Consider the following 14760-nt stretch of genomic DNA (forward strand, 5'->3'; position numbering starts at 1 on the left):
GTCACCACATTACAGGAAGGATGTGATTGCACTGGAGAGGGTGCAGAGGAGATTTACGAGGATGTTGCCAGGACTGGAAAACTTTAGCTATGAGGAAAAATTGGATAGGCTGGGGCTGTTTTCCTTGGAACAGAGGAGGCTGATGGGAGATTTAATTGAGATGTATAAAATTATATGGGGCCTAGATAGAGTGGATAGGAAAGACCTATTTCCTTAGCAGAGGGGTCAAGAATCAGGGGGTATAGATTTAAAGTAGTTGGTAAAAGGATAGAGGGGAGATGAGGGTAAAAAATTTCACCCAGAGGGTGGTGGGGGTCTGGAACTCACTGCCCGAAAGGGTGATAGAGGCAGAAACCCTCATCACATTTAAAAAGTACTTGGATGTGCACTTGAAGAGCCGTAACCTACAGGGCTACGGACCTAGTGCTGGAATGTGGGATTAGGGTGGATAGCTCTTTTCCGACCAACACAGACACGATGCGCCAGATGGCCTTCTGTGTCGTAATTTTTCTATGATTCTAAGAACACCAGATCTTATTAGCATCAACAGTTTGAGATGCCTGCAAATTAATGGGAACATTGATTTACACTTTATATGTGTCTCAGAAGGCTCAATGGAATGCATCTAAACAGCTCATAAAGACAAAAAGCTCAGGCATTCCTGACCTAATTCACAGGTGTTCCATTAGCTAACATTAGCTGCAACTTTATGAAGGGGATGCAGTAATGTAATGCAGTCTCTAAACTCACTTTCTCACCTCCCACCCCACTGCATGTAGGTAAAAACACGAGTGGCCTTTGGAAGACCATTAGCTGAGCAGAGCACTATCATGGCAGACATTGCGAACTCCCGGATTGAGATTGAGCAGGCACGGTTGCTCGTGCTGAAAGCTGCCCATCTCATGGATACAGTGGGAAACAAGGTAAAAACTCGTTGAAGATGAAAGCTTCAATTTTGCTCCACGGTTTCATCAAATCAGATTGCAGCAGGTCTTTTGTGAAAAAGCATTGTGGCGTTAAAGCAGCATAATTCGTGTCATTGTGTGAAGTGTACTTTTTCCATGGCTTTTTGATTTCTCAATTTTGGCCACATTAATCGATCTATTTCTCAGTTTGACTATCTTGTGTCTGCTACACCTTTGTAGGGCGGGAAGCATGCTGATTGGCTCATTCATAAAAACAAATGACTGATTGGCCCATTGATGAAAAATGAGCAAACCACAAACTACAAAAAGTGTTATTGACGATAAACCTCTGTCTATGGTGATAAAACATTCCATTCAAAAAGTGAAACCAATAAACAACAGGCAGGACCAAATAATTAAATGGTTGACATTTTGTTCCAACTGCTTTGCGTGTCCATCTTGTTTTCCAACAACCCCACAGATGTAGGGTTCACCGAAAAATAACATTTATAAAGAACGCTGGTTTCCCATGAACTTACCCATGGACTGTTACAAATCTCTGCAATAATTTTCTGCGTCTCATTCGGGGACTGGGGCTTGTGTTCATTTGAACGCTCATCGTATATTTTTTTTAACCCAGGACTTTGCACACCTGCAACCTTCCTGCCACTCAGTCCCTTGCTGTGCTCGCATGTATACAACCTATCAGTTCTGGCTCATCAATTTATAGGAATATATAAATAAGCCACTTCTTCTCAGGCTGTGGTATGTTGAATCTTTCTCGGCCACTCAATGCCACTAGAATTGTATTGTGTTGGTTTATGATGACCAGCCAGCATTGGCTGCATTGCCCCAAACCAGTCATGCCATTCCCAGCCTTTGTACCAGACCGCCAGTGAGCGATGCTACTGGAGATAGAATATGTTATCTAGTATTGCATTACATAGTAACACTCCCATCATTCTAAAACAGCGTGTCCTCCAACTTATTGTGGGCCATGCTACAAGGGAGATGCTACTCTTTTTAAATCTTTGTCTACGAGTAATGACATGGGTGATCAATTAGTATTTATGGCAGTTCATTATACACTCTGTAACTCACTGCCAGCTGTTCATTATTCACTGTAACTCACTGCCAGCTGTTCATTATACACTCTGTAACTCACTGCCAGCTGTTCATTATACACTCTGTAACTCACTGCCAGCTGTTCATTATACACTCTGTAACTCACTGCCAGCTGTTCATTATACACTCTGTAACTCACTGCCAGCTGTTCATTATACACTCTGTAACTCATCGCCAGCTGTTCACTATAAACTCTGTAACTCACTGCCAGCTGTTCATTATACACTCTGTAACTCATCGCCAGCTGTTCACTATAAACTCTGTAACTCACTGCCAGCTGTTCATTATTCACTGTAACTCACTGCCAGCTGTTCATTATTCACTGTAACTCACTGCCAGTTGTTCATTATACACACTGTAACTCACTGCCAGCTGTTCATTATACACTCTGTAACACACTGCCAGGTGTTTATTATAGACTCTGTAACTCTGCCAGCTGTTCATTATACACTCTGTAACTCTGCCAGCTGTTCATTATACAATCTGTAACACACTGCCAGGTGTTTATTATAGACTCTGTAACTCTGCCAGCTGTTCATTATACACTCTGTAACTCTGCCAGCTGTTCATTATACACTCTGTAACACACTGCCAGGTGTTTATTATAGACTCTGTAACTCTGCCAGCTGTTCATTATACACTCTGTAACTCTGCCAGCTGTTCATTATACAATCTGTACATTATAAACTCTGTAACTCACTGCCAGCTGTTCATTATACAATCTGTAACTCTGCCAGCTGTTCATTATACACTCTGTAACTCTGCCAGCTGTTCATTATACAATCTGTACATTATAAACTCTGTAACTCACTGCCAGCTGTTCATTATACACTCTGTAACTCTGCCAGCTGTTCATTATACACTCTGTAACTCTGCCAGCTGTTCATTATAAACTCTGTAACTCTGCCAGCTGTTCATTAAACACTCTGTAACTCTGCCAGCTGTTCATTATACACTCTGTAACTCACTGCCAGCTGTTCATTATACACTCTGTAACTCACTGCCAGCTGTTCATTATACACTCTGTAACTCACTGCCAGCTGTTCATTATACACACTGTAACTCTGCCAGATGTTCATTATACACACTGTAACTCTCTGCCAGCTGTTCATTATACACACTGTAACTCTCTGCCAGCTGTTCATTATACACACTGTAACTCTGCCAGATGTTCATTATACACACTGTAACTCTCTGCCAGCTGTTCATTATACACACTGTAACTCTCTGCCAGCTGTTCATTATACACACTGTAACTCACTGCCAGTTGTTCATTATACACTCTGTAACTCTGCCAGCTGTTCATTATACACTCTGTAACTCTGCCAGCTGTTCATTATAAACTCTGTAACTCTGCCAGCTGTTCATTAAACACTCTGTAACTCTGCCAGCTGTTCATTATACACTCTGTAACTCACTGCCAGCTGTTCATTATACACTCTGTAACTCACTGCCAGCTGTTCATTATACACTCTGTAACTCACTGCCAGCTGTTCATTATACACACTGTAACTCTGCCAGATGTTCATTATACACACTGTAACTCTCTGCCAGCTGTTCATTATACACACTGTAACTCTCTGCCAGCTGTTCATTATACACACTGTAACTCTGCCAGCTGTTCATTATACACACTGTAACTCTCTGCCAGCTGTTCATTATACACACTGTAACTCTCTGCCAGCTGTTCATTATACACACTGTAACTCACTGCCAGTTGTTCATTATACACTCTGTAACTCACTGCCAGCTGTTCATTATACACTCTGTAACTCATTGCCAGCTGTTCATTATACACTCTGTAACTCACTGCCAGCTGTTCATTATACACACTGTAACTCTGCCAGCTGTTCATTATACACACTGTAACTCACTGCCAGCTGTTCATTATAAACTCTGTAACTCTGCCAGCTGTTCATTATAAACTCTGTAACTCTGCCAACTGTTCATTATACACTCTGTAACTCATTGCCAGCTGTTCATTATACACTCTGTAACTCACTGCCAACTGTTCATTATACACACTGTAACTCTGCCAGCTGTTCATTATACACACTGTAACTCACTGCCAGCTGTTCATTATAAACTCTGTAACTCTGCCAGCTGTTCATTATAAACTCTGTAACTCTGCCAACTGTTCATTATACACTCTGTAACTCATTGCCAGCTGTTCATTATACACTCTGTAACTCACTGCCAACTGTTCATTATACACACTGTAACTCTGCCAGCTGTTCATTATACACACTGTAACTCACTGCCAGCTGTTCATTATAAACTCTGTAACTCTGCCAGCTGTTCATTATACACTCTGTAACTCACTGCCAGCTGTTCATTATTCACTGTAACTCACTGCCAGCTGTTCATTATACACACTGTAACTCACTGCCAGCTGTTCATTATACACTCTGTAACTCTGCCAGCTGTTCATTATATACTCTGTAACTCACTGCCAGCTGTTCATTATACACTCTGTAACACACTGCGAGCTGTTCATTATAAACTCTGTAACTCACTGCGAGCTGTTCATTATAAACTCTGTAACTCACTGCCAGCTGTTCATTATACAATCTGTAACTCTGCCAGCTGTTCGTTATACACTCTGTAACTCACTGCCAGCTGTTCATTATACACACTGTAACTCACTGCCAGCTGTTCATTATACACACTGTAACTCTGCCAGCTGTTCATTATATACTCTGTAACTCACTGCCAGCTGTTCATTATAAACTCTGTAACTCACTGCCAGCTGTTCATTATACACTCTGTAACTCACTGCCAGCTGTTCATTATAAACTCTGTAACTCTCTGCCAGCTGTTCATTATACACTCTGTAACTCACTGCCAGCTGTTCATTATACACTCTGTAACTCACTGCCAGCTGTTCATTATAAACTCTGTAACTCACTGCCAGCTGTTCATTATACACTCTGTAACTCACTGCCAGCTGTTCATTATAAACTCTGTAACTCACTGCCAGCTGTTCATTATACACTCTGTAACTCACTGCCAGCTGTTCATTATAAACTCTGTAACTCTCTGCCAGCTGTTCATTATACACTCTGTAACTCACTGCCAGCTGTTCATTATAAACTCTGTAACTCACTGCCAGCTGTTCATTATACACTCTGTAACTCACTGCCAGCTGTTCATTATAAACTCTGTAACTCACTGCCAGCTGTTCATTATACACTCTGTAACTCACTGCCAGCTGTTCATTATAAACTCTGTAACTCACTGCCAGCTGTTCATTATACACTCTGTAACTCACTGCCAGCTGTTCATTATAAACTCTGTAACTCACTGCCAGCTGTTCATTATACACTCTGTAACTCTGCCAGCTGTTCATTATAAACTCTGTAACTCACTGCCAGCTGTTCATTATACACTCTGTAACTCACTGCCAGCTGTTCATTATACACACTGTAACTCACTGCCAGCTGTTCATTATACACTCTGTAACTCTGCCAGCTGTTCATTATATACTCTGTAACTCACTGCCAGCTGTTCATTATAAACTCTGTAACTCTGCCAGCTGTTCATTATAAACTCTGTAACTCACTGCCAGCTGTTCATTATATACTCTGTAACTCTGCCAGCTGTTCGTTATACACTCTGTAACTCACTGCCAGCTGTTCATTATACACTCTGTAACTCACTGCCAGCTGTTCATTATAAACTCTGTAACTCTCTGCCAGCTGTTCATTATACACTCTGTAACTCACTGCCAGCTGTTCATTATAAACTCTGTAACTCACTGCCAGCTGTTCATTATACACTCTGTAACTCACTGCCAGCTGTTCATTATAAACTCTGTAACTCACTGCCAGCTGTTCATTATACACTCTGTAACTCACTGCCAGCTGTTCATTATAAACTCTGTAACTCTCTGCCAGCTGTTCATTATACACTCTGTAACTCACTGCCAGCTGTTCATTATACACTCTGTAACTCACTGCCAGCTGTTCATTATACACTCTGTAACTCACTGCCAGCTGTTCATTATAAACTCTGTAACTCACTGCCAGCTGTTCATTATACACTCTGTAACTCACTGCCAGCTGTTCATTATAAACTCTGTAACTCTCTGCCAGCTGTTCATTATACACTCTGTAACTCACTGCCAGCTGTTCATTATAAACTCTGTAACTCACTGCCAGCTGTTCATTATACACTCTGTAACTCACTGCCAGCTGTTCATTATAAACTCTGTAACTCACTGCCAGCTGTTCATTATACACTCTGTAACTCACTGCCAGCTGTTCATTATAAACTCTGTAACTCACTGCCAGCTGTTCATTATACACTCTGTAACTCACTGCCAGCTGTTCATTATAAACTCTGTAACTCACTGCCAGCTGTTCATTATACACTCTGTAACTCTGCCAGCTGTTCATTATAAACTCTGTAACTCACTGCCAGCTGTTCATTATACACTCTGTAACTCACTGCCAGCTGTTCATTATACACACTGTAACTCACTGCCAGCTGTTCATTATACACTCTGTAACTCTGCCAGCTGTTCATTATATACTCTGTAACTCACTGCCAGCTGTTCATTATAAACTCTGTAACTCTGCCAGCTGTTCATTATAAACTCTGTAACTCACTGCCAGCTGTTCATTATATACTCTGTAACTCTGCCAGCTGTTCGTTATACACTCTGTAACTCACTGCCAGCTGTTCATTATACACTCTGTAACTCACTGCCAGCTGTTCATTATACACTCTGTAACTCACTGCCAGCTGTTCATTATACACTCTGTAACTCACTGCCAGCTGTTCATTATACACTCTGTAACTCACTGCCAGCTGTTCATTATATACTCTGTAACTCTGCCAGCTGTTCATTATACACTCTGTAACTCTGCCAGCTGTTCATTATATACTCTGTAACTCACTGCCAGCTGTTCATTATAAACTCTGTAACTCACTGCCAGCTGTTCATTATACACTCTGTAACTCTGCCAGCTGTTCATTATATACTCTGTAACTCACTGCCAGCTGTTCATTATACACTCTGTAACTCTGCCAGCTGTTCATTATAAACTCTGTAACTCACTGCCAGCTGTTCATTATACACTCTGTAACTCACTGCCAGCTGTTCATTATACAATCTGTAACTCTGCCAGCTGTTCATTATACACTCTGTAACTCACTGCCAGCTGTTCATTATATACTCTGTAACTCACTGCCAGCTGTTCACTATACACTCTGTAACTCACTGCCAGCTGTTCATTATACACTCTGTAACTCACTGCCAGCTGTTCATTATAAACTCTGTAACTCTGCCAGCTGTTCATTATACAATCTGTAACTCTGCCAGCTGTTCATTAAACACTCTGTAACTCACTGCCAGCTGTTCATTATATACTCTGTAACTCACTGCCAGCTGTTCATTATAAACTCTGTAACTCACTGCCAGCTGTTCATTATACACTCTGTAACTCTGCCAGCTGTTCATTATATACTCTGTAACTCACTGCCAGCTGTTCATTATATACTCTGTAACTCACTGCCAGCTGTTCATTATATACTCTGTAACTCACTGCCAGCTGTTCATTATACACTCTGTAACTCTGCCAGCTGTTCATTATATACTCTGTAACTCACTGCCAGCTGTTCATTATACAATCTGTAACTCTGCCAGCTGTTCATTATACACTCTGTAACTCTGCCAGCTGTTCATTATACACTCTGTAACTCACTGCCAGCTGTTTATTAAACACTCTGTAACTCACTGGCAGCTGTTCATTAAGTTTTGAAGTATTTTCATTGCTGCTTCTTAATGGATTACTAATGGGACAGCAGTGCATTATCTGTCACAATAGTTCTGAGTTGTACTGTCTCCTTTATGTGTTGCATCCTTTCTCTTGTTCCTGGTTCATGCTCACTGCAGTGCATTTTGAGCATTTAATCTTTTATCATTGCAGGAAGCCGCCTCCGAGATCCCCATGATTAAATTAGTGGCACCAAACATGGCGTTACTTGTCATTGATCGTGCAATCCAGGTGAGGGTGGCTAATGTGTAAACCAACAAATACACTGACTTGTAAACCTATTCTTTTATTCAAGCATGTGCCCTTTTCGTCTGAATTACAAACTTACACAACTAAAAATGTTAATTGCTCTCTCTTTCTGCCTGAGTTAAACAGCCAATGTTTTTACTGCTGATACACCTGTGTAAACTCCTAGGCTAGCAATGATTCAAGATGAAAGCAAAATGAGAGATGGCTCAGTGCAGGTTCCCTTCAAACTGGATAATTTCTTTGACACATTTGCAGGGAATGATCCTTAACAGTTGTTACATCCCTAACCCCCTACACAAAACTAGTCTGCTAGAATATGCTCTACTCTCCTCAGGCGTTTTATTTTTACATTACAAGAAATCTGCCAAAGGTTTGCCTGAAAGCCAGTGTTAATGTGAGTAATGGGTCAACCTTGGTCCATCCATTGCATGGTGAAGCTAGAAATAATTAAGGAACTCAGGGCTGTACTCAGGAGAAATGACTCTGCATAATCCTGAAGTCAGGGGTTTACATTCCAGGGTTGTATTAGTCTGATCCAAACGTTTGACACTCTGATCCATCAGTCTTAATTGGGATTTTTTTTGGTCATTGTGTGAGATGCTGGATAACATGCCTTTTGACAGCAGAGTGTTCCATATTGGGAGGGATGGGGATAGAGGCAACCTGCTGATCACACCCAACTGTAAACACCCCTTGAGCATGCAATCACAGGATAACATTGGCGATACTGTCACAGTTTATTCCACTTGCTCCTTTTCCTCTCAATGGTTCCCAAGCATCTCCAGCTTGGATTTGCATCATCATCTTCCAACTCAGAGTTTGCTGACAGTTTGTTTCTGTATTTTTCAGGCATTTGGAGCTGCCGGGCTCAGCAGTGACTACCCATTGGCTCAGTTTTTCGGCTGGGCACGTGCATTGCGACTCGCTGATGGTCCAGATGAGGTTCACAGGGCTGTGGTTGCCAAGCATGAATTGAAACGATGAGACACTGAATACTGGCACTGATCAAGACAACCACTCACAACCTTTTGAAATCACAACGTACATAAATCAAATCACAATCATGTCTGTGAAACAACAATACTGCATTTGTCTTTAATTCCTGGTTAGAGACAGTCTCACCGATAATAACACTAATTGCCTTATCACTTCTCTCTTCACACCCCCCAAATCCCTCAGCACATCATTCTCTAATCAAGAGTAGTTAAGATCCTCCTGCAATCAACTTGTACCATTCTTTCAGCCAGCCACTAGGAGGCCATGTTGCACTGTGGAGTCCATGTCAAGGGAATGATTTGGTAGAGTTACTGAACCTGACTGTATGAGATGGTTAAATTAGAACTTGCTCAGTTGATCTGACAAGATTGCTGAAATCCAAAAATCATTAACAAGATATTAGAAAGATTGAATTGTCATTATTTAAATATTGGATGTTTTAAATGTAAATTTCATTTTTTGTCTCCCAGTTTGTTCTCTTTTCTTGAAGGCACTGACTCCCTGCTGGGTCACAATTCCATGAATACCAGGAGTCCTCTGTTGCCTCTGATAATCAGATGAGGGAGAAAGAAACAGAAGCTTATGCTGATAAGGTTAGATGAAAAAGGATGGGAGGATGGAGCATGAACGGTGGCATAGCCCAGTTGGGCCGAATGGCCTGTGTCTGTGCTGTAGACTTGATGTAACTCAATGTAACCTTGCCCACCTGGCATTCTTCATGTATGAGTGTAGACCATCAGCGCCAGCAGGCAAATCGACACAGCCGAGATTGATCATGTTCTGATTCATGCATTTTCCAACAGGGATAACTGGATAGCAACCAGTAAAAGGAACCCTGGCTGAATTTTTCCCTCCCTAATCCAGAGGACATCACAGTCCAAATGGCTCAGCTACTCACTGATGTAACCAGCTGAGCCATTGAAGAATGCTGGTGGCTGGGCTCAGGTTCTTGTCCTGATGTAGTATCTTCAGAAGTGAAACATTTTAGAGCTTACTACAGATTTCCATAAAAAATAAGTCGTGTGGAACATAACGGGAATCAATACTCATTTTTTGGTGGAGAATAAGGTGGGATTTTTAAAGTGAGTGAGCACGTAGGTTTGGATACGGGTGGGGGTGTTAAGTCCTGGAAAAATGCGAGTGCATTGGGAAGCCGACTCCAAACTGCCAACTTCCGCATTTAACTGCAGCGTGTTAGGCTGTGTGCCGCAACTCCCTCCCCCTCAGTCAATTTCAACATGTTAATCGCTCAATTAGAGCGATATTAACATAGCTTTTCCAATTTAACCGTGGGTCCAAGGGTTTCCCAGGCTACCTGGAACTCGCCAGTGAAAGCAAGGCGAGAACACAGCAGCAATTGAGGGGGGTGAAGACATGACAGAGAAATATGCCAATAAGTACTGAAACCTCACAGCTGCTTTCTTGCCTGGTGTGAAAGGCTTTGTTCACAGTACTTGTGCTGAGAGATTACTTTTACAACGTTGGAGGTGTCATCTAACAGTTTGGAGGTTTGTACGTCTGATCTGCACTTTAGAGCTCTGATCTATCAGATCAGCATGAGTGCCGTTTATCCTGTGTTTCATTGGACCTTGGATGAGGACCAAGATGAGCAGCTCCAGCAGGAGCAGCAACAGTCTGCTGCTCACAGACCTGCAGCTCCACAGGAGAGAGGGGATCAGCACAGAGCCATACCCGGCACACAGGGTCTATAGGCAGAGGATAAACTTCCTCGATATGTCGGAGGCTCAGGGGGTCGTGTCAGGTGGTGGAAGACATTTGCAGCCTGCTGGAACAAGACCTGCTGCCAAGTGGACTTGGTGGCCACGCTTTACCAGTGGCTGTCGAAGCCACCACCGCCCTCAACTTCTTTGCTTCTGGATCCTTCCAGGGCGCTGCAGGATTTGCTGGATCTCGCATTCGGTGGCCCACGAATGCATAAGACAAGTGACTGATGGCTTGTTTGCCAGGGCCGGCAATTACGTACACTTTTCCTGCAATGACCCCAGTCAGAATGAGCGGGCGCTCGGGTTTGCGGCTCTGGCTGGCTTCCCACAGGTGCCGGGTGTCATCAACTGCACGTATGTGGCAATTAAGGCACCTCCAGATCACCCAGGAGTATTCATCAACCGTAAGAACTTCCACTCCATCAATGTATAGTTGGTGTGCAACCACAAAAATATCTTTATGCAGGTGCCCGGAAAGCTGCCATGATGCTTTCTTCCTGTGGGCAGTCCACCCTCCCTGATCTCTTTGCACGAAGCAGACTTACCAGCTGGCTGCTCGGTGACAAGGGCTATCCACTTAACATGTGGCTGATGACACCCGTGAGGAACCCAACCAATGAGGCCCAGGAGCAATACAATGAAAGCCATATTGACAACCAGATATATCATTGAACAAGCCATCAGCATACTGAAGATGCACTTCAGGCGCCTGGACAGATCTGGAGGTGCACTTCAGTAAGCATCAGCCAGGGTCTCCAGAATGGGTGTGGTGCGCTCTGCACAACATTGCACAGCAGTGAGATTTGGACCTGCAGGAGGAACAAGGCGCAGAGCACAGAGCCTCTTCAGATGATTCTGAGGAGGAGGAGAAGGTGGAATATGATGCAGTCAATGCACCAGCATGCTCATTGCTGCCTGGGATGGCCTCATTATTGCGAGGTTCACTTAGGTCCCCCAGTCTACCCATCTGACAGCCACAAGCAAAAGCCACTTTCCCTTAGAATACGAGAGAAAGCTAGCTAGAAATATAAAAACAGATAGTAAGTGTTTCTATAGATATTTTAAAAAGAAAAAAGAGTTAATAAAGTGAGCGTTGGTCCTATAAAAAGTGAGTCTGGGGAATTAATAATGGAAAATGAGATGGCAGTTGAATTGAACAGGTATTTTGTATTGATCTTCACAATAGAGGATACAAGTAACATCCCAGATATTGCTGTAAATCAGGAAATGGAAGGGAGGGAGGAACTCCAGAAAATTATAATCACCAGGGAAGTGGTACTGAGCAAATTGTTGGAGCTGCGGGCTGACAAGTCCCCGGGTCCTGATGGACTTCATCCTAGGGTCTTAAAAGGAGTGGCTAGTGAGATAGTTGATGCGTTGGTTTTAATTTTCCAAAATTCCCTAGATTCGGGGAAGGTTCCATTAGATTGGAAAATAGCAAATGTAACTCCTTTATTCAAAAAGGGAGGGAGACAGAAAGCAGGAAACTACAGGCCAGTTAGCTTAACATCTGTCCTAGGGAAGACGTTATAGCAGGGCACTTAGAAAAGTTCAAAGTAATCAGGCAGAGTCAACATGGTTTTGTGCAAGGGAAATCATGTTTAATCAATTTATTGGAGTTCTTTCAGGAAGTAACATGTGCAATGGATAAAGGGGAACCGGTGGATGTAATGTACTTAGATTTCCAGAAGGCATTTGATAAGGTGCCACACCAAAGGTTATTGCAAAAAATAAAAGCTTATGCTGTAGGGGGTAACATATTGGCATGGATAGAAGATTGGCTAGCTAACAGGAAACAGAGAGTAGGCATAAATAGGTCATTTTCTGGTTGGCAAGACGTAGAGTGGTGTGCCACAGGGATCAGTGCTAGGGCCTCAACTTTTTACAATTTATATAAATGACCTGGATGAAGGGACCGAAGGTATGGTTGTTAAATTTGCTGATGACACAAAGATAGGTAGGAAAGTAAATTGTGAAGAGGACATAAGGAGGCTACAAAGGGATATAGATAGGCTAAGTGAGTGGGCAAAGATCTGGCAAATGGAGTATAATGTGGGAAAATGTGAAATTGTCCATTTTGGCAGGAAGAATAACAAAGAAGCATATTGAAATGGTGAGCGATTGCAGAGCTCGGAGATGCAGAGGGATCTGGGTGTGCTAGTGCATCAATCACAAGAGGTTACTATGCAGGTACAGCAAGTAATTAGGAAAACTAATAGAATGTTCTTGTTTATTGCGAGGGGAATTAAATACAAAAGTAGGGAGGTTATGCTTCAGTTATACAGGGCATTGGTGAGACTACATCTGGAGCACTGTGTACATTATTGGTCTCCTTATTTAAGGAAGGATGTAAATGCGTTGGAAGCAGTTCAGAGGAGGTTTACTGGACTAATACCTGGAATGGGCGGGTTGTCTTATGAGGAAAGGTTGGACAGGCTAGGCTTGTATCCGCTGGAGTTTAGAAGAGTAAGAGGTGACTTGATTGAAACATAAAAGATCCTGAGGGGTCTTGACAGGGTGGATGTGGAGAGGATATTTCCTCTTGTGGGAGAATCTAGAACTAGGGGTCACTGTCTTAAATGGGCGACCCCTTATTTTTAAACAGAGATGAGAAATTTTTTCTCACAGAGGGTCATGAGTCTTGGGAACTCTCTTCCTCAGAGGGCGGTGGAAGCAGAGTCTTTGAATATTTTTAAGGCAGAGGTAGATAGATTCTTGGTAAGCAAGGGGGTGAAAGGTTATCGGGGGTAGGCGGGAATGTGGAGTAATCGGACCAGCCATGATCTTAATGAATGGCGGAGCAGGCTCGAAGGGCCGAGTGGCCTACTCCTGCTCCTAATTCGTATGTATGTCCCACACCCACCCCCAACCCCCAGTGACACTAACACAAAACAGTCCTTTAAACAACCCTTTCACAGCTCCCCATTGCTCAGTGTCAATTCATGTCTTACCATTCATCACAAGTGAAAAGGCCACTTAACAGCCAGCAACCAAAAATGGGCTAGACGGGAAAGTGTGGAAAGAAATAATATGTGGCTCAAAAATAAACCAGAAACTTGCCAATCTAACAGTGTGTAACACACCCATGTGCATACGCTTGTGCAACTACAAATTTTTACTCTTCCTCTTCCGCTTCCTAGCACTTCTACTGTGGCTTCAGCAGAGGTTGAGGCTACGGACCAAGTGCTGTAAAGTGGGATTTGGGTGGATTGCTCTTTGTCGGCTGGCACGGACAAGATGGGCCGAATGGCCTCCTTCTGTGCTGTAAATTTCTATGTGCTGCCTGATCATGTGACATCTGCCCACACAACTTCTACAAATGTTATTACATTGTAGCCAGGATTGTTTAGTTTCCAATTCCGCCCATTTTGAAGCCAGGTCTCCGTTATAGCTACTATTGCATAACCCCATGTGGCAACTTGCGCCTGCAACTCGTCAATCTTATTTGTAACACTCCTCACATTAACACACATGCATTTCAACAGCATGCTAGTTGGCTTTGCTTTTTTCCTGAATTTAACTGCTGCTCTTTCTACATTATTCTTTGTTCTGTTGCTGTTTGTCCCTCCGAGTTTTCTATGTACCTTGTCTCTCCTCTCTGCTGCTGTGTCCTGGTGGCCCTCCGCCAGTGTGTGTATTTTGGTTATCTTATTTTCTTCTTCTGCTTATTTCGGCCCTGTGTCTGGAGCCCCTTGCATTTGTGTAGCAGCAGGAGAATGTGCAGCGAAGAAATGGTCAAAGGAAAGCGAGAGAGAGAGAGAGCAGCAAAAAGGCTGTTGATTGATTAAGAGCAGTGTGTGTGCGTGTAACGTTGAGCAGCCTGTGGGCGCGTAACATTGAGCAGCCTGTGGCGGCAGCAAAAGCCTACTGCACCTGGTATTCCCAGGCGGTCTCCCATCCAAGTACTAACCAAGCCTAACTCTGCTTAGGTTTCTGAGATCAGACGAGATCGGGCGTATTCAGACTAGTATGGCCGTAGGC

At 43.0% G+C, this 14760-nt stretch overlaps 1 protein-coding gene and 1 pseudogene across 7 annotated transcripts in view; one reads left to right on the plus strand and one right to left on the minus strand.

Annotated features, from left to right (window-relative positions):
- Nucleotides 1–9519, plus strand: part of LOC147103625 (acyl-CoA dehydrogenase family member 10-like) — a 65274-nt gene extending 55755 nt beyond the window's left edge. For all 7 annotated transcript variants that reach the window (XM_085961371.1, XM_085961368.1, XM_085961375.1 and 4 more), the window contains 3 exons: nucleotides 780–923; nucleotides 7964–8041; nucleotides 8909–9519. In XM_085961371.1, coding sequence (XP_085817497.1) covers nucleotides 780–923; nucleotides 7964–8041; nucleotides 8909–9043 — 357 coding nt within the window. In that variant the 3' untranslated portion in view covers nucleotides 9044–9519. The remainder of the gene's footprint in view (nucleotides 1–779; nucleotides 924–7963; nucleotides 8042–8908) is intronic.
- A 5121-nt stretch (nucleotides 9520–14640) lies between these two features.
- Nucleotides 14641–14760, minus strand: LOC147103626 (5S ribosomal RNA; annotated as a pseudogene).

The sequence above is a fragment of the Somniosus microcephalus genome, chromosome 19 (genome assembly GCF_052327205.1).
Source record: "Somniosus microcephalus isolate GS21.2 chromosome 19, FLI_Smic_1.0, whole genome shotgun sequence".
In the NCBI taxonomy this organism is placed as follows: Eukaryota; Metazoa; Chordata; class Chondrichthyes; order Squaliformes; family Somniosidae; genus Somniosus; species Somniosus microcephalus.